The following is a 26,177-nucleotide window of genomic DNA, read 5'->3' as shown; positions in this document are numbered from 1 at the left end:
CCAAAAGTACCCCACGTCTTGTTGCTGTCACGTGATTCGAAAACAGTTATTTTTTTCGGCACGATGGCGCCAAAATGTTAACATGCAGTTTTCGCGCGGCCCATCTAATTTTGGGGCAGGTGCTGGCCGAAAAATCCATCCTGATATCGATTCGCAGGTACAATAAAAGATTAAAATTGCCACCGTTATCTGGATACGTCAATTTAACCCGTTTTTGATTTTGACATCGAAGTATGTAAAACGGGGACATGTTGGTTGTAGGGAAATGAGAGAGACGAGACAATAACAGCCCCGATTTTTCGATTTATGAAAGGTAGAAAACTTTCGATTTGACGGTTTTTGCGAACTTCGTTGTCGAATAAAGCACTGTTTGATAATTGCCTCTATAATTTATCGATCGGCGCGTGAACACACGAAAAAATACGCAAAATAGAGAGAGAGGCGCGATCCAGTTTCCAAGTTTTGGTGCTGTGTCGACGATTAACGACCGTGCTGCCCCCTACGTTGTCAATGTTGTTAGGCTTACCAAATGGAGTCTAATGGAGTCCATTGAATTGAAAATCCTTTGAGAAAATAATCGTAAGCATGAGAAAATCGAAAGCCGCGTTAAAGAACTGTACGATAATCCGTGGAAATTATTTATGAACCGCGTGATAACAAGTGCGTGACAGTGAAAAAGGATTCATTATAAATGTTTACAATTCAGAGATGGGAGCCACCTCTGCTGTTTGACAATCTATTTTTTAGAGTTATTTACCTGGATCGTTTGGATTTGCGTTTCGAGTTCACGAATGTCCTTATATCCGTACGACCAGTGCCTCGGTGGCCACGATAAAAATGCCGGAACGCCCAGAAAGAAATCCATTCAAGAATAGCCACAGGCTATCCAGGAAACCCTTATTTTTTAATCCTACGATTTTTGCGTTTATCGAGATATTGTTTACGGTCAGGTCGTGTTAATGAATCGAACTAAGCAGCTTGAACGACACTGATTGTTGTGAAATATTGAAACTGACTGTATATAAGTGAATTTGGTGAATGATCGGGAAAAAATTATGTAGTAAGTTGCTTGATACGTTTCTGTGAGTTATTCTCGCGTTTCACCAACCATTAGTGTGTACTGAATGATATTGAGCTGTAGATTTGATAGAAGATAGTAAGGAGTATGGGTTCTAAAGTGGGTTATTTTAGGGTGCGCAGTAAGAGCCCTACCTGCACAACCAGAGTGCAATGTCCCAGAGATTAAAAAGGCCTAATCGATCTGAAGATGGTGCGGTTCCTGTTAAAAGGCGTAAGGTTAGTTAAACATTATAAAAATGGATATTATTCTTTGGTTAGGTTTTTCTTCTCAATGAGATATGAAGCTAATTCAATTGCGCTACTGTTTATAGCATTTTTTGTGGTGAACATGCGAGGCGAAACCTATTATCTAATGTGTTACAAGATTTTAAGATATTCAGGATTTAAGCAATTTGTGTTATCAATTATATCTTTAAAAAAGCGCACGGCGGCCGAGGAAGAGGAGGCGGCCTCCCAGGTGGCGAAGGTTGCTGCTCAGGGATCATGGCAACCGCGGTCCAATGACTTGAAAACCATCTACAACCGGACCACGACGGAAGCGCCCGCAGAGCTGTTTCGTAAAGATCTGATAAGGTTCGTTCCTTTATGTTAACATTTTATTTTTGCCTATTCCTTTATATTTTATATTATTATTTTGTTACCTTGGGCATGTTTGAATTATAGTGCCATGAAATTACCGGACTCTGAGCCTCTCGCCTCAGACGAATATTGGGTGATCGTCGACCAGTGGAAACAGGAGTGGGAAAGGGGTGTGCAGGTTCCAGTGAATCCGGACTCGTTACCTGAGCCAAGCGTCAGCGTTACAAGATGCAAGTCGCTCAAAATGCAGAAAGACTTCAGATTGTAAGTTGTTTTCCTTTTCCTGACTTGCCCAAAATGTCTTATTGTCAGTTAGCGGTTAAAGGGTTGCCGTTGCTATATTTGACCTACTGTATAAGTGCTTGAATGTAGTCAGAAGTACTTTGTGATGCGGGTCCAAAGGTCATATAAATCAAATCTGAAAAGACCACTTTTTTACATATAATCAGAATTTTCCGCACTTACCAGATTGCAATCTCTGATCATGCATCTGGCTACATCATTCATACTAAGTATCCAATAATTGTTGTTAATATTGTTTCTTCTTCAATAAAATTTATGCTTTCGTGAGTAACAGGGTAAAGCTCGGGGGTCGAATCACAACAAACATTTTTTGAGCATTAGACATAAAAAAAAAAAAAAATGTTGGTCTGGTGAACATCTTAATTTTTGTTGAGTTTCGGAACAACGACCCCGTGTTCAATTTTCGTCATAGGTGCAGATACTTTTCTGTTTGAAATCGTGATGTTGCGAAAGTAATTGACCAATTGACAGTTCAAACCGCGAATAGTAAATTGACGTAAATGTCTCGATCAAGTGCGACTTCCCACGAGTGGATTGCTGGGCGGTTTGCTATGGCTATAATAGTATAAACATGGTATTTAATTGTTATTTCCTTTCAAATGACAGTTTGACAGTAGATTCCAACTTTCCACATCCAAAAAGAATTAATTTATTAAAAAAATAAATAAAGTCAAATTTTCAAATACGTTTGTTCGTTAGGCCGAAAAACAAATACATCCGCATAACAAACGACGAGAAATTTGACGGGGAATTGCACAGCATCTCGAACGCGCCCGCGAAAGCGGAAGCGGCCTGCTCATACGATCTGGACGAGTGCGACATGTCGTGGTTGAAGACGTTGAACGCGGAGCGCGCCTCCTGCGGCCTCGGCCCCGTCTACGAGGACCAGCTCGAGCGGGTCGTCGAGCGGCTCGAGCTTTGCTGCTGGGACAAGATCCAGTCGATTTTGAAGAACGAAGAGGGCCTCGGCATCGAGTACGACGAGAATGTCATTTGCGACGTGTGCAGGTCGCCAGACTCCGAAGACGGCAACGAGATGGTCTTTTGCGACAGCTGCAACATTTGCGTGCACCAGGCGTGCTACGGCATCACCCGAATACCCGAAGGTCGGTACCAACTCCGTCCCGTCCTTACCCTTGCTTCTGACAGTCTTAACTCCATCTCTCTTTTTTATTGGGGCTTTGTGTAAATATAAATATAAAAACTTCTTAAAATTGTAAATATTGCTAATTTATTAATTTTTTTAGGCTTCAGTGGAAAGTGAAAGTGGTTTGCTTTCGTTTAAGATTTATTCAAATTTGTGCTTTTAATGAACCTTGAATTTTAACCTTCATTTGTAACAAGCCTCTCCTTTTGCCGTCATTTTTTTGGAACCATGTTATAGTTATTAGATAATAAAGTGCCCCTCGTGCATTAAAAATTGATGCGCCTCAGGGTACTATGATATTTTCATAAAGGTTTTTCGTTTCCTACTTGCACTTTGAGTCATTTTCTCACTAAACAGCGCCCTCAACATACTTCACTCGTTTCCCCTGAACATTTAAGGAGATCCGGGTGTATTGCATTGTAAATGCAACGTTCACAGTGACATCTATCGAACCCGTCAAGGTCTTATTGGTTTTTTATTTTATTTTATTGTCACTTTGAAAATTATTGTATTTTCCGCGTAGGAATTTAGTAACTGTGTGGAAAATATTAAGTACACATATTTTTATTTTGCAAGTTTATGGTGTCCCGAATGCGTTTAATTTTCTTGAAGTGACTAGGGAGGGTGGTTAAAAAAATTTAATAGGCAACGCAGAGGAGTTGTTAGCCAATAGGTTAGTCTGTGAATGACTCCCCGAGGCTCAAGCGAACATCAATAAATGTTTGGATATTTTTCATAGCGAAACAGAAAAGATTTGGAAAGTTACAGGCAGGAACGTCTGCGTGCAGCCGATTAAGAATTTCCACCACGGCTTATATTTAATCTGTCCTCGTCTTTAGGTATTTTTCTTGACTTTCGTGGGCTCAGCTATTTGTTGCCGATTCACGAGAGTGGTGATAAGAGCGATTTTGCTAATTATAGAGACGTTTGGTTCCTAATCTGTGAATTTAATCACCTACTAACAATTTTTACTGAATTTCTTTGAGGGGCTTGGTCAGGAGGTGTCTACACTGATTCATGTGCATCTGTCCTGTCTGGCCGTACTCAGTTGGTTCGTGTCAGGTTAAATTGATATTTTTTCGGGAGTCCCCCACCGGACCCATCCTTTTTAACTTGTTTTTAAATGATATTGTTAGCGTAGCTTCGGAGTCGCGGTGTCTTTTGTTTGCGGACGATTTGAAGATATTCATTAGAGTTGGGTCGCGCTAGGATGCTCTGCTGCGTCAGAGGGCCGTGTAAAAAAAAATATGTAAAAAAATGCTGTATTATTAGCTTCAGTCGTTCGTTGAGTATGGTTCACAACCGATATAGTATCGATGGAGTCGAGATCCAGGCCGTCACTAGCATTGTTTTCTTCGATTCTAAACTAAGTTTTGTGACATGTCTTGCGGACGTGGTAAACAGGTCTATGCGAGTCCAACTGCTTTGAACTCTGTTATATCTCTTTGCTTCCCTCTAGACCGCATGCATCTGTGATATGTTCTCCATATTATGCCTGCCATCAAAGCCCTTCAGAAAGTATTTTTAAGATCTTTGGCTTCGAAAGCGCATATCAATATCTATAATGTGTATCAAATCAACTACAGTATTATAACCGGGCCTTCAATATTGATACTCGTCAAACCAGAAGATTTCAGAGTGATTTAGTTTTCCTCTTTAAGATTCTGAATGATTGGAATTATTGTATATTATATATATTATAGAGTTTATTCCCTATTTCCCTTACTAGAATGCCTAAAGCTGAAAGATCCTGATGTGTTCAGTTTGAGTGAGTTATATTTTGTTTTGGTTTTTAGCTGTGACACGGCTATCTCTCCATTTGTGTTAAATGAATGTAAAAGTTTTGTAAATAAATAAATAAGTTACAATACCTTAGGTCAATAATTTATTATTTATATAAATGATATGCCTCAGGTTTTAAAAAACTCCTTTGTTAACTTATTTGCTGATGACACGCTTATTTCAGTCTCGGGAAACGATTGCAAAGAAATAGCTACCAAACTGAACACCGAAATGCAGTATTTCTACGAATGGCCGTGTCAAAATAAACTGAAATTAAATAGCTCCAAAACCAAGTGCACGGTTATCGGTTCTAAGGTTAACTGTCAAAAATTTTATAAGTCGGGGTATTCTGTGGATATACAGGGTAATAAAATTGAGTTTGTTTCCGAAATTAAATATTTAGGGATGATCTTGGATCCACAATTATGTTTTAGTAATCATATTGAATATCTATGCAAAAAAAATTGGTAAGAAAATATTGTTTTTTAACCGTGTATCGCGGTTTTTGTCGCAGTGGAGTAGGATATTAGTGTATAATAGTATTATTTTGCCTCATTTTTCATATGTTTGTTCATTGCTTACATCTTGCACAAAAGAAGATTTAAATAAGTTGCAGTTACAACAAAATAGGGTTATGAGAATCATCCTGAACTGCGATAGATATACTCCTATAAAGAGTACGTTAGACCAGCTAAATTGGCTAAATGTCGGGCAGTTCATTAGAAGAGCAAGTTTAATGTTGGTTTATGGAATTGCGCACGATCACCAACCGGGCTATCTTAAATTATGGTTGGAAAAAAGGTCAAACTTTTATCAATATAATGTACGTTCCAATCAGCACTTCAATGTTTCTATGGTAAAAACAACAAATTTACGGAAAACTCTATTCTACGATGGTGTTTGTAATTTTAATGAACTGCCGGATAATATTAAGGGCGCGCCTCGCCCGAGAGTGTTCAAGAAGAGACTTACGGGGTATTTGCGAAGTTTATAGTTTTGTTTATGTAAATTTTACTTGCTTATGTAAATAGCCAAGTGCTAAATAAGTAAATATTATTATTAAATCTTCAAAAAAAATTGTTCCCCCCCTCTTTTCCAGGCCAATGGTTGTGTTGCACGTGTAACATCGGCAAGCGGCCGGACTGCGTGCTGTGCCCGAACAAGGGCGGGGCAATGAAATCGACCCGCTCGGGCCAGAAGTGGGCGCACGTCTCTTGCGCCCTCTGGATACCCGAAGTCAGTATCGGCTGCGTCGAGAAAATGGAACCGATCACGAAAATATCGAGCATACCGTCGAGTCGTTGGGCCCTCATCTGCGTGCTGTGCCGCGAACGTGTCGGCGCCTGCATCCAGTGCTCGGTGAAGACGTGCAAGACCGCGTATCACGTGACGTGCGCGTTCAAGCACGGCTTGGAGATGCGCGCCATCATCGAAGACGAGAACGCGGACGACGGCGTGAAATTGCGATCGTACTGCGAGAAGCACAGCAAGTCGAGCAAGAAGAGCGAGAAGAGCGTGTGCTCGGGATCCGAAGACGACGACGTCAAACGAAAGAAACGGAAAGACATGACCAACGAGGAGAAGAACCAGGCGAGGGCGGCCCGTCTACAAGAGATCGAATCGGAATTTTTCAAACACGTCGCGGTGAAAGACGTCGCCGTCCACGTGGATGTCGACGGCGACGCCCTCCAATACATCTACAACTATTGGAAGCTGAAACGGAAAGCGGGACACAACAAGCCGCTACTGTTGCCGAAATCGGACGACGTCGACGTGTTGTCGCACAAACGCGAACAAGCGGACCTCGAAAAGATGAAAATGTTCGTGCAGCTCAGGCAGGATTTGGAACGCGTGCGCAATCTCTGCTACATGGTCAGCAGGCGGGAAAAGTTGAGCCGGAGCTTTTTCCGTATGAGAGAGCAGACGTTCCACAAACAGGCGGCGGTGCTCGGCTCGTCGAACACGCTTCCCACCACGGTCGTGCAGGCGGTTATCGAGGCGAACCACGGCCCGTCGATCTACGATCGACTTTACTCGCACAACGAGGCCGAAGACCACACCTCCGATTTCGATCGTATACTGGCGAGAATCGCGGGCGTCAAGTCGCCGTCTTCGTCGGGCGACGACTTCAGGTCCGACGTCAACGGCCTGTTCAAGGACGTGAAGAACAACCCGTACAAAAAAGTGAGCCCTTAGTTTTTATAAAAATGCAAAATACAATAGATTATTTTTTAGCTTAACACATTATTCGTGAATGGGAATTTGTAGTTTCAATTTTGCGTCAAAAAAAGCCAAGCAATTGAAGTAAAAATATGTTTGTAGGAATTTGAATTGTCTATCAAAAAAAATCTCCGAAAAGATCTAGATTTCGTTTTATGAAATGATAAAATGATTCTTTAGAACTACCGAAAAAAAAAATTGAAAGCACCTAATATTAATGGGAATTTGTATTTTCATTTTGCGTCAAGACAGCCAAGCGATTGAAATAAAAATGTTTTTACAGGAAATTGTCTATAAAAACAACTCCGAAAAGATCTAGATTTTGTTTTATGAAATGATAAAATCATTCGTTAGAACGACCGAAAAAAGAAATATTGAAAGCACCTAATATTAATGGGAATTTGTATTTTCATTTTGCGTCAAGATAGCCCAGCAATTAAAATTAAAATATTTTTGTAAAAAAAATCTCCGAAAAGATCTAGATTTTGTTTTACTATATGATAAAATCATTCTTTAGAATGACCGAAAAAATATATATATATATATATTGAAAGCACCTAATATTAATGGGAATTTGTGTTTTCATTTTGCGTCAAGATAGCCCAGCAATTGAAATAAAATTATTTTTGAAGGAAATTGTCTATAAAAAAAATCTCCGAAAAGATCTAGATTTTGTTTTATGACATGATAAAATCATTCTTTAGAAAGACCGAAAAAATATATATATTGAAAGCACCTAATATTGATGGGAATTTGTATTTTCATTTTTCGTCAAAACAGCCAAGCAATTGAGGTAAAAATATTTTTGTAGCAATTTGAATTGTTTATATATAAAAAAAAATCTCTGAAAAGATATAGATTTTGTTCTATGAAAAAAAAATGGTGGGAGCACCTAATATTAACGGAAATTTGTATTTTCAATTTTGCGTCCAAACAGCCAAGCAGTTGAGGTAGAAATATTTTTGTAGGAATTTGAATTGTCTATAAAAAAATCTCCGAAAAGATCTAGATTTTGCTTTATGAAATCTTTCTTCAGAATGACCGAAAAAAAAAATATTTTGAAAGCACCTGATATTATTGGGAATTTGTATTTTAGTTTTGCGTCAAAACAGCCAAGCAATTGAGGTAAAAATATTTTTGTAGGAATTTCGAATTGTTTATAAAAAAAAAAATTCGAAAAGATATAGATTTTGTTTTAGAACGACCGAAAAAATATATATATTGAAAACACCTAATATTAATGGAAATTTGTATTTTAATTTTGCGTCAAACAGCCAAGCAATTGAAATAAAAAAAATTTGCAGGAAATTGCCTATAAAAAGAAGCTATGAGAAGATCTAAATTTTCTTTATGAAATGATGAAATCATTCTTCAGAATGACCGAAAAAAATATATTGGGGAATTTGTATTTTCAATTTTGCGTCAAAATTTGAATTGAATTGTCTATAAAAAAAAGATTCTAACAAATCAAGCCTTATAATTTATTTTTTTTAAGTTTTGAACTGAAAGAAAAAATGCAATCAAATTCGTATTCGTATTCTACATAATTGAAAATTAATCCAAACTAATAAATAGAAACGTAAATAGTTTAAACAATAGTAATACTAAAAATTGAAAGCCAGTGGCGCTAGTTTGTTTTTGTCCACAATATTGGTTAGGAAATAATATTAATTTAATTTTTGCTAAAACTGATAGAATTATTGTAATGTCTATAAAAAATAGATTTTTTATATTATACGGAAACGGAACAAAGGGGTAAAAGCAGTGAACTGGCTGCACCGTTGTCAAATATGCCTGGCCAATCGATGAGCTAGAAATTCTTTCATTCAAAATTTTTTGCGTTTGTGCGTTTGTTTTTGGATAAGTGGTTGGTTTGCTTAAGTTTGCGATTATTGTTCGCTTATCAGAAAATAGTAGTGGTAACTTGTTTCAATGACCGAAAATCGAATAAAACATCTTTCCATGACGGACTAGCCAAAACTAAGAAAAAAGGGACAAGTCGGTACGCACTGACATGAACTTTTTAGAAATTTTAAATTATAACTTAAGAGACCGTTCGGGGAATAAAAATTCTACTGGTTTTCAATTGGTTGGGTTGGAGTTTCTATTCTATCGTGGTCAAGAATGTTGGTCGTTTGAGCGTTTACCTTTGGTTGCAGGTCTACTTCAACGGTTCGTCGAAGCGTCGAAGCGGCAGCTTGTACGGCAGCAGCCTGTCTAGTGCCGGAAGTAGCGACGAAAAACCGAAAGACGACAAAGAGAACCGCCTGCAGAGCAGTTCCGAGGAGGAAAAACTAAGGACGAAACGTAAACCGCCGGTGGCGGCGGCGGCGGCGGCGGCGGCGACGAATACGGCGTCGTCTCGAAAAGTCGCCGGCCGACAGAAAAAGCAACAAATCGTTCGGGCCACTGCGGCGGAGAGTAGCAGCGAGGAGGACCTCGGACCGCAGAAAAAGGAGTGGCGCTCGCGGCTCGGCCAAATGGCTAGCGAACTCGGCGACACGGGCGAGAGCGAAAGCGACGACCTGGTGCCGGTCAAGACCCGCAAATCGGACGACCACCATCAGCGAAAAGAGCCGATGGCTTCGATTTATTCGGACAGCGACAGTTCCGACGATAAGTCCTCGAATCAGATCAGAACTAAGGCGGCGGTGAAGGAGTTCTCGCACAAGCCGGGCACGTCGAAAAGTCCGAACAAGAGCAGTCCGGAGAACAAGCGGAAGACGAAGGGCGATGACAAAAAGGACTACGGTCCGTCGGAGCTGATAGTGCCGCAGAGGCAAGCCGCGAAAAAAGCTACGGAGAACCTGAAACTGACGACGAGGCCGAAGGAGCAGCCGCAGGCGACGCAGGACGAGAACGTCGTCGGCAAGGCGGAAGAGAAGGAGAAAAAGGACCATCTCAAGGCCAAACCCAAAACGAAACCGAAAGAGAAAGAGGCGGCGGCGGAGCGCAAGAAGGAGGGCGAAGTTTCCAAGGACGTCGAAGCGCAGGAGATGCTCGCGTTCGTGCCTCAACGACAGGCGGCGAAAAAGGCCGCGGAACACATCAAGAGCGGCCTCGTGAAACCTACGCCCGCCGCGGCGCAAACAGAAGCCGCCGTCGCCGCCACCGCGCAAGTCGTCGCGGAAACCGCGAAAAAAGAATCGCCCGCAGTGGAACCTACGTCGGCGGCGGCGGCCAAAGCCAAACAAGCCGCGAAAGTCCCGGAGACGAAGCGGAAATCGTCCGCTGCCGCGGCGCCTTCGTCGACCAGTTCGTCTTCCACGTCCACCAGCTCGTCGGACTCGACGAGTTCTAGTTCGGAGAGCGAGGACGAGGCAGAGAAACCGCGATCGGAGATCGTCGCGTCGAAAGAGGGCGGCGCTAAGCGGAGCAACGCGAAGGACTGGCCCTTTCTTGACAAGGGATCCAAGTCGGTCGCGTCGTCCGCAACGTCGTCCGACTCGAGCGATTCGCCGCCGACAAAAAGTTCACCTCAACGGTCGTCGCGAGGTCGCAAGCCCGTCGGCCCAGATAAGAAACTGTCTGCGTCGCCTGTTAAAAGGGAGGAGCCCGGAGCGGCGGCGCGACGTGGGAGGGGCAGGGCGCCACGAGGACGGCCCCCGAAATCCGGTGATCGGGTCCGAGAGGTTAATGTGCGGCCTGGAGATTCGGCTAACAAGCAGACCAAACGGTATGACGACGACGACGACGCCGACGACAAAAAGGGCGGCGATCGTCAGCAGCGTCCCGGCAAGTTACTGTCTCCGATCGGCAAAACGGACAAGAAACTGAAGGAAAATCTGCCGGCGCAGAAGGAAACCGACCTGGAGCGGGAGATGCGAGAGAGGAAGGCGGGCAGGGAAGTTCCGCTGAGGAACAGGTCGATGACGCTGGACCGACTGTTCGCTTCCGGGGAGAAGAGGGCGGCGGCGGCGGCGGGCAACGAGCGGAAAAAGGCGGCCGCGGCGGAATCGCCGAGGAAAAGAGATCCGTCGGCCGAGGAGGTAATATTATATGCAAGCCGATTGACGTAATAATTAAACGTTTAACTAGTAGCACCTAGGTGCAAGAGATATCTCTAGGTGCCCTCAGAAACAAATTTTATACCGTCAATTATTTTCATGGTCATGTTGATGATATTCTCAAAATCTGTTCTTTTTCATACACTTCTTCTCGTCCAGTCCATTCTCGGATATTTTTTGCATCCATATCTGGACCTCGATTCCCTTCAATTTTACCTTTGATGATGTAGTAAAAGGGTAGCATTGATTGTTTCCGAGAATATCCCCAGAGCATACCGATTTTCTTTTCTTAATTATTCTTAGTAGATCTCTTTCTTGGTTCATGCCGAATAATACGGGCACATTCGATACGTGCTCTTTCTACAGAAATATTAACAGATTGAGTATTTCTACTGAGTCAGTTCAGAAACTTTAATTTTCCTCAGTGTGGTCACTTGCAGGATTTCATTCATTTGAAAATATCATTTTAATGTATTGGGTTGTTCGGAAAGTCATTTCGTTTTTTTTGGGGAACATGAAAGATAGTTTTCGTATAATGAATAAATATTTTCTATTGGCCATTCCGGTCCAACACCTTTTGCCATCTTTCTGGCAGTAACGTAATTCCCCTCTCGTAAAAGTTTTGGTCCTTGCTGGCAAAAAACTGGTTCAGGTGGTTTTTGACATCTTCATTTGAGGTAAAGGTTTTGCCATCCAAAAAATTTTGCAGGGACCGGAACAAATAGTAGTCGGAAGGCGCCAGATCCGGAGAATATGGTGGATGTTGCGGTACGTCCCATTCAAGCTGTAAAAGTTTTTATCGAGGGACCAAACTTGTGTGAGGTCTCGCATTATCCTGGTGGAACACTACACCCTTCCTGTTGATTAATTCGGGCCTCTTCTCTTTAAGTGAATCATTCAATTTGTCCAGTTGATGACAATAGACTTCTGAATTAATCGTTGTATTGTCCGGCAAAAGCTCAAAAAAAACGATTCCTTTGACATCCCACCAAACGGAGAGCATCACCTTTTTTTGGTGAATGTTGGCTTTTGACGCGCTTTGAGCCGGTTCATCTTTTCCGCTCCATGACCTCTTGCGTTTAACATTGTTGTATACAACCCATTTTTCGTCCCCAGTAATAATCCGCTTCAAAAATGGATCATTTTCTTGACGTTTGAGGAGCGAATCACACACGTCAACGCGACGACACAAATTTCGCTCCGTAAGGACATGGGGCACCCACACATCGAGCTTCGAGGTTAAGCCCTTGCCTTTCAAATGGCCATAAACAGTCGAATTCGACAAATTTAATCTCTCACCGATCTCTCGTGTGGTTATTCGCCGATTTGCATCAACTAATGCCTTTGTCGCATCTTTGTCAGCTTCGACCGGCCTTCCAGACCGTGGTGCATCTTCGACATCAAAATTGCCGGATCGAAATTTTGCAAACCAGTTCTGGCACTGGCGTACTGTTAACACGCCTTCTCCATACATATCCGTCAATTTTTTTCTCGCTTGGACAGCATTTTTACCTTTTCTGAAGTAAAAAAGTAAAATATGACGAAAATGCTGCTTATTGCTCTCCATATTTAAAAGGGCACCAACCAAAAACTACTGCGTAGAATTAATAGAACTTTTTCACACACAAGCCTTGCAATATCAGCTCTCAAGACATATAATGGTTATGCGGCTTAAGTGTGAAGTTGGTTTCGAAAAAACGTAATTAATTCCTTTCCGAACAACCTTATATATACGGGTCGTTTCTTTATTTTCGTGAACAAGTAACATCCTTATTTAAAATAGGCCACCTCGTATATTAAAGAATTTTTATTTTCTTCAGAAAAATCTATTCATATTTCATATACAGAGTGAGTACGATATGTAATAATCAAGAGGATTAAGAGGCGATGAGTTTGGGGTAATTTGGTCATAAAAATGTTCTTCCATTCAATCTCTCATAGAGGAGGTCTTCGTGGACAACTCGAAGGATTAGACTCCAGAGACATTAAGGGATTTCGTGAACGATCTCTTGCATTTGTTGAACAAATTTTGTATTTCTAGTAGTGTCCGAAGGTTCCTCATGTGTTTTGCGTTTTGCAATAGTTTATACATCGCCAGCTGATGCTTCCAATTCACGACGAACATTATGTACAAATGATCGGGCGCAGTTGACAAAGTTTAGGCGTGTTTCGATAACTGCATGTTTCTTCATTTCTTGCTTTACTTTATCCTACATTGATGATCTTAAAAAAAAATAGTTTTCCATAAATTACGGCCACATATATGGATGTCCTTAAATACCCTTACGCACTCTGTATAACATCCTAATATAGTTGTTACCGCTTCATTTCGAATGTTATGTCGAAAGTGACGTTTATAAGCCTAATCTATTGATTTCTCTCACTGAAGACCTTTCTTGTATATTTGGGGTTGATTTTCTTATAGAAGTGTTATTGTAAAAATATATAAATACTTGGTGATGAAATACTTACATTATGATGTTATTGTATTTTGCAATTAAAAAATGCTCTAACTATTTGAAAAAGTTTTATTCTAAATATTAGCAATAAACCCCTTTTTTCAATTCAGGGCTACAAAAACATTATTTTGACAGTTTTATGTCTACTTAACTTTTTATAGCTTTGATAGAATGAATAAAAAGGACAGTTTATTTTTTGCAAATTTTTTTATAATATAAAAAATATGCATTCTTTGTAATATATAATAATTTTTTTTATAAGTCCTCAAGTTTTTAAAACTTTTATTCGTTTAAAACTGCGCTTTTTGTAGGTTGTATTCGTCTGGATATTCTAAAAGTTTTGTGTTAATTTATATTATTTATAAAAATCGTTAAACGACTGTAAATAGTGATCGCTTGTTTTTTTTTTCTGCAACGCTTCTTAGCTAATTCATAGCCGTTTAGTGTTTTGACAACAGAAAAATATTTTATTGATAACTTTTTCAAATAGGAAACCGTAAATAAATTCACAATTTTTTTTGAAATGGCATACAAAATCATTATTTTAACTGTAGTACCCATTTGCGTTCCTTTCGTTGTTTTTCGTATCTGTTATAAGTCGCGCATTTTTAATTGGCAGAATTTATTTATTTTTTTGTATATTTGTAGGCGGTTAAAAAGGCGGAAACGCCCGAACCGCCGGCGGCATCACCGGAGAGGGCGGATGAGAAGCGAGCCGTCGACAAGCTCCCCGCCCCCTTCGCTAAGCGTATCGACGACATTTTCGCGGACAAAATAGCGACGGAAGAGAAGGAAAACGACGTGGCGGCAACGCCGGCGACGCAAAACTGCAAATCGAAAATAAGCGACGAGATATCGGCGGCCGATAAAATCGTCGACGACCACGTCCAGTCGCAAAAACAGAAAGAGAACAAACTGTACCGTAGGACGAGCGACGACGCCGAGATGACCAAGTCGATACTGGGCGTGGTTTCGGAGATGGAGACGCGGAACGCCGCGCGTCACATCGAGGCGTCGATATTTTCGCCACGCAAAGAACCGGACCTGCTCGATTTCGTCAATTTCGACGATAACTTCGGCATGTCCAAGGACGAGGAAGTCAAAGAACCTTTGGCGTTTTCGTTTAATAATTCCGTCATCAAGGAGGACACGCGGGAGGACAGCGCGCGCGAAACCCTCAACCTGGTGGAGAAACTACGGATGGGACTGTCGAAGAAGTCGGTCGAGACCGACGACGCGACCACCAGTAACGAAGTCGACAGCGACAAGGGTGGAGATTATCTCGAACAGGTATTTTTAAGAGATGGCCGTATTTGTCCAAACGGTCATTCAGAGGAATTTGTTTAGGTGTAATTTAATAATTGTAATTTTTGTTGTTGTAAATTGGTCGTAAAAGAAAAAAAATCCTGGTGACGCCAACTTCATGCGGAAATTATCATTAACCGCCTTAACACTTGCTCGTAGTACTTTTTTTTACGTAAATTTGTGGTAAAACAAAAAACAGTGGTCGCGCAGCTTTTAAAAAAAAAACAGTTTTTTTTTTTTTTTTAATTCCTACACCTAATAAGGCAGTAAAATATCCGCAAAGTACCAGTTTTAATGGTGGTGGTACTTCTTTTACGACAATTAATGCATACGTCGATCCTTTACGCCGCTTCCTATACGTCGAGCAGGTCGTACCGGAACCCATACCGCCTGTGACGAATGACGAGGACACGCCTATTGGCGAGTCGCCTCCGAAACCGTTCGCGGCCGTGTATTCCGGCGTCACCTCAGTCGACGCTACGAAAACCGTACCGCTCCAGGCGCAGGGCGTGGCTCATTCCGCCCCAGTCGAAGGCGACGAACGTTGGGTGCCGCCCAGCGACAATTTCGGGCCGCCGTTTGATCACGGCAATTATCTCAACGACGCCACTTACGTATCGCAGCAGTACCATAATACTCGCCTCGAACCGGAATCCGCGAATCCGGTCGTTCCGCCCCACGTCGCGCCGCTCAAAGAACAACCTCCCCTCACCCCGCAGCACGATCACCGAATCTCACAGACGCCCCTGATCGATCCCGGCTCGCTGGATTGCCCGTCGCCGTATCCGAACATCCATCCCCAGGCGAAGTGGGCGGACTGTGAGGTGATGCCAAATAGAAGATCCTCCTCCAGTTCGAGCTCAAGTTCAAGCTCCAGCTCGCGGAGGGAGGACGACGATCTCAGACTGCAAGGTGTGATGATAATATTAATAAAGGTTTTTTACTGATTATTTAAGGTTTAATAACGGTACAGTACTAATAGGTAAACATTCTATATAACCATATATATTGCGAGATATATCGTTGTGCAACAGTGGCAAAAAGTTCTGAACCATATTTAATACATTCAATTTAGTTAAGGTTAGGGGGATGATTGTTGCTGGTTGGATGGAGATGCATTAAATCCAACACAATTTCAATGTTATCAGGAATTCGGGATGAGTTTCATATAGTACGCAATTTGTGTCTAAACAATTGCCATGTGAAAATATATAATTTCGTGAAAATCTGAACTTTCAGTTCTTATCTATTTTGAGTTATACATTCAGCTGCATCTTAGATTAGACCTGCTTTTTATCTATTCCGAAATACTAAGCTCAATTAGATATTCATTGTGATTAGTATAATTCTAATCCAAACTTATATAATCGTCTTGGATGTTCTTAGCATAGAAGAAAAAAATAAATGTTCTGTGAATAAAACATTCAATTCGATTCATTTAAGATGCCCGGTTGATAAACCATTCGACGTTGGACATGTCGGCCGCCGCCGCCGCGACGTTCATGGCCGCGGCGCCGCCGTTTCCACAAAATCACTTGGATAATTTCGGGGCGTTTCCGGATGCCGCGTCGCAATTCGTGCCGGTCAGCTTGTTCCCTCCACCGAACATGAACGCTCAGCTTCCGTTTCCTACCGGGTCGGCGGGAATGTTCCCACCGGCATTCGGCGCACCTTTTCCCGTCCCCCATTCGATCCCGCCCCTTTCGAAACCGCTCGACGACGCGATGTCGTACTCGTCGACGTGCACCGCCGCGTTCACGTCGTCTCAGCACAATATGGCGCTGACGGCGGCGATGGTCAATATGCCGACGTCCGACGACACCCCCAAGACGGAGGATCAGTTAGTGGCCGTGCCGCCGCCATCGGTCGAGACGTCTAACCAAGAGCCGACCGAGGAGGCGGTCCCGTCACCCGCTTTAAGCGGAGCCACGCCCACCGTGGCGCAGTCGCCGAATACGTCGCTAAAATCGAATCACACTTCAACAGGTAGGCCTTATGTCTTATGAAAAAGAATGTTTTTTTTATGCACAAAATTTTTTAATTGCATATTTGTGAAAAAATATGGCTTCAAGTTTCAGGAATATTGCTTAAATACGATATTCTTCCCTTTTTATGAAAGTATTGATGTTGATTGGAAAAAGCATAACAATGCTGAAATATAAAAGTACACCATGTTCCCTCAGGTTCTTGTTTAAAAACTTACAGTTTTATGTTAAACAACTTAATCAAATTTGCTTGGGTATCTTATAGCATCAACTTACACTATTGATCATGGAATGCGTATAATATGTTGAGTTACTAAAAAAAAAACAATGTGTTAACGTTCGTTAACAATATACAACTAAAAGCAACGGGAAAAACAATTGAAAGCTGTATTGTGCAAATGTCAATGCAATCATAACCTCACTTTTCAGTTGTTATATATTTATTTGTTCTTGATAGAATCGAAAGGGCTGTGTTTAGTTTTTTTTAATATCTAAATAAAGTTTAGAATTAAACTAATCATGACTTTTATAATCGTTCAGACGAAAGAAGTTGGGAAAACAGCGCTGTCTGAGATTTAAGTTTTATAAATGCAGAATTTTATTATAAAACGTTTTGAATGTAGTATTTTATATTGCTTTTATTATGAAACGATAAAATAGTTGTGATTTGTATATTTTAAAGTATTTTGGTTTTTGTATTTTTTCTAAAATATCCCATAGTAATTTAATTATACAAGATTTGATTAGAACCTCGAAAGTAATATGGCGTCTTCACTTAAGTTGATTAGCATTGAAGTGCGTCTTCTTTCCGCACTTCTTTTATCATGTATTTATTGATTGTATCAAGTGGTACCTTTCTACGTACATAACGTATCCCAGGCAAGAAGCAATCTTTCGTGTTTTTTGCAGTGTCGACGATCTCTGCCTCTTTTTCCGTTTGCTTTAATATATCATTGTGGATTTCTCCTGCATCTGGTTTTGTTGAATCAAACTTGCTAACGTGTTGCCAATTTTCCTGTTGGCTTCTTCGGAGCTTAACTCAAACTGGCTCGCATTTTTACTCTGTACCTGCTTCGAGGGGGGCGGAGCTAAATGAGGGGCATAATATCGTCTTGGATGACTAGATTTCTATAGTAAGAATTTGAGTTTTATCGAATAAAATTTTATGTCCGGTTTCCTGGTTGTGTTTGTTTGTCTTAGTCATAAGGTTCTTTCATGTTTTTTGAGCCTAGTTAATATTTTTCGTTTCAGCTTTTCAATGTATTCTTTGCCTTATATGCATGGAATGCTGTAAACTCCTGGTATATCAAATGGAATTTTGTCTTTGACGGACCGAAGATGTTGACAGATTTTTGGTAAATCTGGTTTTGACGTTATATTTTTTTAGAACTTTTGATAGGCGGTTAGTGATGTTTTGAATGTGAGGAAGGATAGCAGGATTTTGTGATGGAACGCTTAATATCTCTAATGTGGAAATTATTAGAGAGAAGAGCAGAGGTAAGGTGTCTTAATTCTGGGTTCAGTGATTCGGGCCGAGATAGCTTTACGGCTCTGTAAACAATCGATGATTTTTGGGTCGGATGGTGATGTGACAATGCATTAAGGTATTGATCTGTGTGAGTAGGTTTTCTTTAAACACATTGACCCAATTTTAGGTCTAATCTAATGGGAGGTTATAATTAGTTTCCAACTCAATGTAAAGCGTATGTTAGGGTGTATAGAGTTTAAATATCTAAGAAAATCTACTAGGGATGCTTGACCATGAGACAACTACTACCACCGCAATAAATATAAAATTTGGTGAAAATTTTACAATTTCAATGAAAATGGTGCCAAACGTCATTTTGTAGGTAAAAAGTCGCCGACGAAACCGACGAGGACGTCGGCGCGCGTCACCTCCCAACTGCTAAACAAATCGCCGGCCAAAAGTCCCGGCAAGAGTCCGCGTCAAGAGTCCTCGCAGAAGCAGAGCGGTCCGGGACGGGGTAGGGGCGATGGGAAACGGTCCGCGAGCCGGTCCGCTTCTGCGAAAGCGCAAGCGAACGCGAGAGGTCGCGGAAGAGGTAGGGGGCGGGCCCGGACCGGCGCCCATCACAACGACTACGACGTCGCCGGCACCAACACGATCCACAACAAGCTCGTCGGCACCGTGTACGACTTGGATTTCGACGACGACATTTCCAACGACAACATGGCCGATCTGAAGTCGATGCGAGAGCGCAGGAAATCGGTGGACGTGCACGAGGCGCGCAAGTACGACGCTTTCGCGTCGTCCGCGTCGCCGCGTTCGCCCAAATTCGCCAGTCCGTCGCAACACAAGGGCGGCAGGTTCGCGGCCGACCTGCGCGACCTCAGGCCGCCCAGTCCTCTCGAAGACGCCCGATCGAAAACCGACGACGCCTCGAGTGTCGAAAACGAACCTCCGCGGGCGTTCCCCGAACCGTTGTTGCCGGGTCCCGTAGACATGCGCACTTACAACAGCGCCACCACGTTCGACCAGCAGAACTACAACGAGCAGCACCTGCTTAGCGCGTTCGCTTCCGGGACCGCGGAGAAACGAGTCCACGAAGACATCGACGAGGATTTCGAGAAAGAGTTGCACACCGCGCTGACGGCGAAAAAGGACGAAGAACCGCCGCACACGGAGTCCGCGAGCAACATCAAAGTGTCGCTTTCGGACTCGCGCAATCAGCTGAAGGTGAAGATCAAGGGACCGATCGCGAATTACACGTCGACGGTGGCGCCTCTGCCGCCGCCGGCCATCATGGACCCCGCCTCCGTGTCGGCGTTGAACTCGAACGCGTCGTGCGCGAATTCGGTGGGCGGGACGTCGACGAGCGCCGCCTCGTCCGGCGGCGGAGGAACTTCGAGCCTGCGCAGGATGAGAAAAAAGGAGTTGCTGCGACAGTACTGGACGCAGGACATGAACATGGACGATCCGACTTGCGCGGTGGGGCTCAACGTCGTCCCGCAGGCTCCGCCCGTCAACCGTACCATCATCACCATCCCGAAGGCGGTCGCGTCCATGACCAGTATCCCGACCAAGGAAGACTACAGGGATTACCAGACGGGCGGCGACGAGTTCGCGGAAGCGACCAAGCACCACAAAAAGTCGAAGGTCGGGGGCGGGCTGTCCCGCGAGCTCAGGCAGCTCGACCTGTCCTTGGACGAAGACACGGGCGGCGGCAGACGACGAAGTCTGAGCTCGGTGGGCAGCAGCACCTCCAACAGTTTCGACTCGTCGGTGAACAAGAGACGCGGTCGGCCGCCGAGGCCTCTCGCGCCCAAGTTGAAGATCAAGATCGGCAACAACATCGTCGAGAAATCGGAGGAACGGACCCTGAGGCCGCCGAAGAAGCGGCTCGCCTCCGCCCCCGTTCCCAAACCGTCGGTCGACGATCTTCGGCGGGAGAGCATGAAGTTCCGCAAGCTCGTCATGGCAGATCTCAAGGTAATTAGGCAAACGCTTCCTTTTTTAAATAAAAATGATTAATTAACAGTCTGGCCAAATAACAAGTAACGGATATGTCGAACTTGAACAAGATAAAACAATAAAATATAAAAAAGATAACAATCATGTCAGTCTAAGTGCATGTCACGTTTAAAGAATGCATTTAAAAAAAAATCATCTACTGAGTGGAGGCGGTTGTCAGATCTTAAAAAGAACTTAATTCGTTTCTTTAACACAGATAGAAAAGAGAACAATTTTGTTTACATGGTTTTGTAGGCGGCTTCGAGGTCTACAATTTTTTTTGTTTCTTCGGTTTTCTTTTATTATACAGGGTGCGCGCGAAACAATATAGTCAGAAATCGCTGTCTCCCATTCATAATCGCGAAAGGTGGCAAGGCTTCGACAGAACTTCGGGCAAAAATCTAAATCGACGCTTTTGTTAAACTAAATTAAAATGAAAAATTGTATTCGATGACATCATTTGGTTTAAACAGTATCATACCGTACCAAAAAATATACTTTTACGCTAGTGGTGTTGGGGGATCCTTTGCGTTTTCGCGTATATGCCAAATTGTTTTGTGTTTGTGGTGTTATCTAAGCGCCAAGTGCTTTGATATTGCGAAATGAATCAAATCATTTTCTGCCATTTTAGTTAACACGCAAAATTAATACTGTGGTGAAAATCTGTGACTTTGGGAATACTTGTTGATTTTGACTAATATTTGGATTTTCTTTAAGTGAATCTAAACCTCCCGTAAAAACATTTTATTCATCAACCGGGTCGCCTTTCGTTGTTTTACAACACTTTTGCCTTCCTTGTACTGCTGAAGCCAATAAACGACGTCGACAGGATTGTCCAAGGATAAAAAGTCGATAAAAAACATACCAATACGCTCTCCTAAACAACTACTCACACAACACGGCCACGCAATTTCCACTACAACAATTAAAAATTAGATAAAACTGACGAAATAAATAAACTTTCTACTATTTTCATATTTTCCATTGGCAACAGGATACAAGAAAACTGTTATTAAGAAAGCGCCAAGCGTTAGCTAGAATACGCCTTTACACGATTATTATATTTTGGCCACCCGGTATAATAAATTAGATGGGAACCATTCTAAAATTGAGATATAAAGTAAGTTGTATTATTGCAATCTACTGTAAATTTTGTAAACCTACACCTTTTTGACAATACAATTTGTAACAAAAGAACCCGGTTCAAAGAAAAATGAAATATAAAGAGAAGAAAAAGAAAGTTGGTAATTATAAAAATAATTCTTATTTATCTAATTACACGCCTTTAATGTTCTTCTTTCTTATAGGTAACCCCCCCCCCCCCCCGCTCGTAAAGAGCAGATCTGTGTTGAGGCACAGTTAACGTATTCTACCTAATGTTTACATTATGGGTTTCACAGCGAAAAACTAGCTTATCTTTTAAACAGGGAGGGCTAGAAGACTTTTAAGATCTTGTATATTAACATAGCGAGTGGGTACGCGAATAAATTGAACTGAGGTGGGTTTTACTTGATGAAAATCCATTTATCAAAATAAATAAGGACTAAAAGTTCAGATTTTCAGGAAATTGTATATATGGACATGACAATTGTTTCGACAACAACAATGTTTGATCAAACATTTGATAAAGACATGATAATTTCCTGAAAATCTGAACTTTTAGTTCTGCAACAAACCTACAAAGTTAATCAAAGTCGCTCCGTATAGTTAATTAAAATTCCACGTAACAGCCTCTCGCCGTCTTTACTCGTTCACACCTTAGACTTACGTCCCGCCATTGTACTTTTCAAAAGGTGAAGAAGAAGAAGCGCGACAAAAACGACAAACACAAGAAGAGGAAAAAGTCGGAGGCGAACGTCCAAATCATATCGGACGACACGTCGCCGTCGACGAAACTGATCATCCGGTTCGGTAAACCGAAACAGCCTCCCGGTGCTAGTGGTGAAGTGCGGACCGTCAACGACGCGGACAACGCGCGGACGAGACAAAGTGCCGACGCGAACGAACCCCCCCATCCCAATCATCCTAAACTGACCCCGATCAAATTAAAACTGGCCCGGTGCCAGGAAGGTTCCGGTTACGTGATGAAGCCGTCATCCGCGACCGCCACCGGATCGACCGAGACGAAGGAGGACCGAGCGACCCAGCCGGGCCAACCTCCGCCCCTCCTCGCAGAACCGGACCCGTTGGAAGGCCTGCCCGACGCGTTGCAGCAGGCTCCCCCTCCCCTGCCGTTGAACAAAGACTGCGAGGTTAGGTGATAACTGTGTAACTCTCTTGTAATATATATGTAGGTTACCGATGGAGGGTGTGTCAGGTCGTGCACTAGTTGACACATACACACACATCACGTCCGTCCGCGGGGTTCGGCACTTTTTGAACTGGAAGCGAGCCAGACAGGCGGGGGATAACGGCCGGTTTCAGTTTTGAGGTTAGGTGCGACAGTCTTCGATGACGTGGTAAGCACGTTGCATCGCTCCATCCTACGGAATTTCTTAGAACGATTTACGGCCGACAGTAAAATCAAACGATAAAAAACATATTTTTTACAAGAAGAAGATATCCGACAGTTACTCAAATCGATTTGAATCGCAATTTTTTTTCTATCTATTTTTTATCTATCTTTATCTATTTCAGTCACAATTGAATTTAATGGGCGCTGAATGAAAGCAAACACAATCCCGAAAATACATTTTGTTTGAAATTTTAATTTGACTTTGATGCAAATTTGTTTGAATATGTTTGGTTAGAACGTTCTTATCAAATTTAATAAATGGTCATCGGCCCGTCAACTCCATAGCTGTAGAGCTTTATCTAGGCTCGTCTCTCTGATTAGACTCCACCATATAGCTACTAACTGTCTATGGTTATAATGCAGGAATTTATGAAGACCGGTTTCAGTCTAGATGCAGTATTTTTATGGCAGTGTTTTCTCAAAATATGCCCAGATGTTAAATGCCCTGGGAAAACGAGTTAAGTGTGTGTAGATCGTTGTTTAAATGAGAATGACTCAAAGTGCGGGTTAGTTGCAAAATTTGGCATTGTATGTGGGTGGCTACTTCCTGCTCCTCCGAAATAACTTCAGCAAGTTCATTTCTCGAGTTATGGTTATGTACGGAATTAAAAACTCACTTTTAATAAAATTTGATTATGCGCTTTAGGTATGTACTTATAACTGTATAGTAAAGAATCTGAGGAAGGGATACACTGTTGTGATGTGTGCATGAAAAAAGCAAAATTGATTTGATGGGTTGACATTTTTACGTCATACTAAATATAATTTACTTTGATTAGTTTAAATTTTAGCAGTAACAATAGGCAATGGCTTCGAAGTTTGACTGTGGATTCTCCGAAATTTTTTATTTTGGTACTCAATGAAATTCTGCGGTGAACAAACCGTAGGGTAGTTTTGTGCGCTAACGAGATAAGAAATGCATTGTGGATAATTCTACTCAAGTTGTAAAACGTGAGAAAAAGTTAAAAAGTTCAATATTTCATTTATTGACATCACATCATAACAAATAAATATGGAATCACGTGACAACTTCGGTAAATTTAATTATTAATAGTAAAATCTTTTCGGGGTGATTATTCACTTTTGACGCAAACATAAATTACAAGCACATCGGTGACGTTGCAGCAAGTCTCGTGACGTCATGCCTATAAATTAAAACAATGCACGTATATATATTTGCCCCATTGTTAAATTAATTAATCAATTGTCAAATTATTAATTCTGAAACACTAGAAGTTGTGGTTAGATCAAAATCAAGGGAAAAAAAGTAGCGCGTAACCTCAAAACTAGCGTTAACCTTAACCTCAAAACTGTCTGCGAAAAAATGAGATTATGTAAATATATATTTAAAAAAGTAATAATTAAGGACGCTATACAAGGTAGTGGGGTGTCCGAAGCCCCGCGGACTAAGAGTTATTGCGTAACGAACAGTATGCGTTAAGGGCGCGATCCGTTGTACAAAGTCAATTCGGCGAAGACCCGCGCAATCATATTTTTGTACATAGCGTATAAGTTTACGGTAATTGTGAATATATGCAAACATAAATTAATATTAGGGCTAATTTATATATTTCATTTAAAATGATTATCTCGTGTTGACAATTTTTGATATAGATAGAAATCGTTGAAATAAATTTACGTCGGATATTGTACAGGACAAATGGCTCGCGGTGCAATTTTTTTTCTCTGTCGACGATTACGTTCGTTTTGCTTCCGGTGTGCGCGCGTATGTGTATGAAAGAGAGAGGGGGAGTGCGCCGTATTTTATCATTGGGGAGAATTATTTTTTGATCTGTGATCTTGTCGACTTTACTCCGCAATCGTCCAAAATTCAGTTATAATAGATGCTGTCCCACCGGGAATTAGTAAAAAAAATTGATAATTTGGAATGAAACTATTTTTAAGGTAGCGACACATCCGTATATACTGGAAGTGGGCGTGCACTTTTTATTTTAAATCGAACACGCTGTAGATTGTTGTTTGTTTTTGGATATTTCACCTTAACTTTATGTTAACAATGATGTTTGAAGATCCAACAGTATGTCTAAATTTGTGCCGTACATTAAAATTTTACTCTATTACCTTGCAAATATTTGAAAAAAAGTCCGATCGATTTTAGCATTCTAAGAAAATATTTTTTGTGATGTTTTATTTTATTTTAGCGGGTTTTTTCGTTGAATGTCCTTTTTTAAATGTTTAACGCGTTTTTAGTGATTCGAAAAAATTGTTCATTACTCTTTTTTTTTATTTTAATTATCTTAGCGACGTTTTAAAAATATTTATTTAATGGCAAATGTCTTCTCGATTTTTCTGAAACACTTTATTGAAGTATTGTTTTTTTTTTTTTTATTCTATTACGTATTTTTGTGGGCGTGTCCGTGGTGAGCTTGTCTGTGTGTGTGTGTGTGCGTAATAGAACGTGCACCCGTAGGTTGTAACATTTTACATTGATTTAAACGCGTCTGAAGTATTAGATAGCACGAGCCATTTGTTGAATTCATGTTAACAATACTTATATAATTATAAATAAGAAAACGAATCGATAAGTCGTACAGACGCCCTCCCTCCTTCCGGGTACGGAGCGTTTCCGGATATTGAGCGAGTAAAACCTTATCAACCTTTATAATTTTTTTATCACAATTGTTTATAATAAATGTTATCGTGCATTATTTATTTTCCAGACGAAGGTTTTATCGATCCAATTCAATGTTTGGGCCCACCCCGTACCGTTTAATATTTTTTAAGTCCTAACATTTTCTATTTACTGAGTGGTACTAGATGTTTTTTCAAGCCGACCACGGCCTTTTATTCGGTATTTGCTACCCCCCCCCCCCCCCCGTGTTGTTTCAATTTCGTACAACAGTTGTCCCCAAACACCCGACCACCATTATTCTGTACGCAAATTGTTATCTTCAATTCATTCTAAAAAAACTCTTTACTTTATATCGACAAAAGCTTTACATTTTAACATTAACTTAATTTTACGCGTTTTTAAGGTTATACTTTGTAAATAGAAATTGTGATTCGATTTTTTTTAAAGTTTTTTTTATTCGTCACTGTACAATGCGAAAGAGCACAATTTATTATTGTATAATGTTATTTAATTTGTATATTTTGTTTATAAACCGGACTGTAAGATTCATGTGTATTGTTTCAAAATGAACACATAGTTGATTCATAAATTATATCCAGTTTTATACAAAAATTGAACTTGTCGTTTTATTTCGGTTCTAGCCGTTAAAGGCCTTAACTCTCAAGCTTCCTAAACCTGTCTCCTCAGTCATTCGGCTAATGGAGGGGTTTCGATGTCATTGTAAAAGAAC

The 26,177-nt window shown here is 41.4% G+C and overlaps 1 protein-coding gene across 4 annotated transcripts; it reads left to right on the top strand.

The window, feature by feature from the left end:
- Window position 1: 1 nt before the first annotated feature.
- LOC132698814 (PHD finger protein rhinoceros) lies at window positions 2–26,040 on the top strand. 4 transcript variants are annotated; one of them, XM_060665130.1, is made up of 13 exons: window positions 512–660; window positions 748–1,060; window positions 1,192–1,296; window positions 1,502–1,653; window positions 1,744–1,923; window positions 2,662–3,068; window positions 5,991–7,075; window positions 9,271–11,100; window positions 14,226–14,867; window positions 15,251–15,794; window positions 16,326–16,868; window positions 18,718–20,318; window positions 22,133–26,040. In XM_060665130.1, the coding sequence occupies exons 3-13, from the start codon at window positions 1,231–1,233 to the stop codon at window positions 22,598–22,600; spliced, it is 7,518 nt and encodes a 2,505-aa protein (XP_060521113.1). In that variant the 5' UTR covers window positions 512–660; window positions 748–1,060; window positions 1,192–1,230; the 3' UTR covers window positions 22,601–26,040. The 4 variants fall into 4 exon arrangements, with proteins under 4 accessions (XP_060521114.1, XP_060521113.1, XP_060521112.1 ...); XM_060665131.1 differs by lacking the exons at window positions 512–660; window positions 748–1,060 and adding an exon at window positions 2–157; XM_060665129.1 differs by having other exon boundaries at window positions 512–1,060.
- The last annotated feature ends 137 nt before the right edge of the window (window positions 26,041–26,177 follow it).

The sequence above is a fragment of the Cylas formicarius genome, unplaced genomic scaffold (genome assembly GCF_029955315.1).
Source record: "Cylas formicarius isolate icCylForm1 unplaced genomic scaffold, icCylForm1.1 PGA_scaffold_2__14_contigs__length_35257938, whole genome shotgun sequence".
NCBI classification, from domain to species: Eukaryota; Metazoa; Arthropoda; class Insecta; order Coleoptera; family Brentidae; genus Cylas; species Cylas formicarius.
Note: the sequence above shows the minus strand (reverse complement) of the source record. Positions and strands in the feature narration are given on the sequence as shown.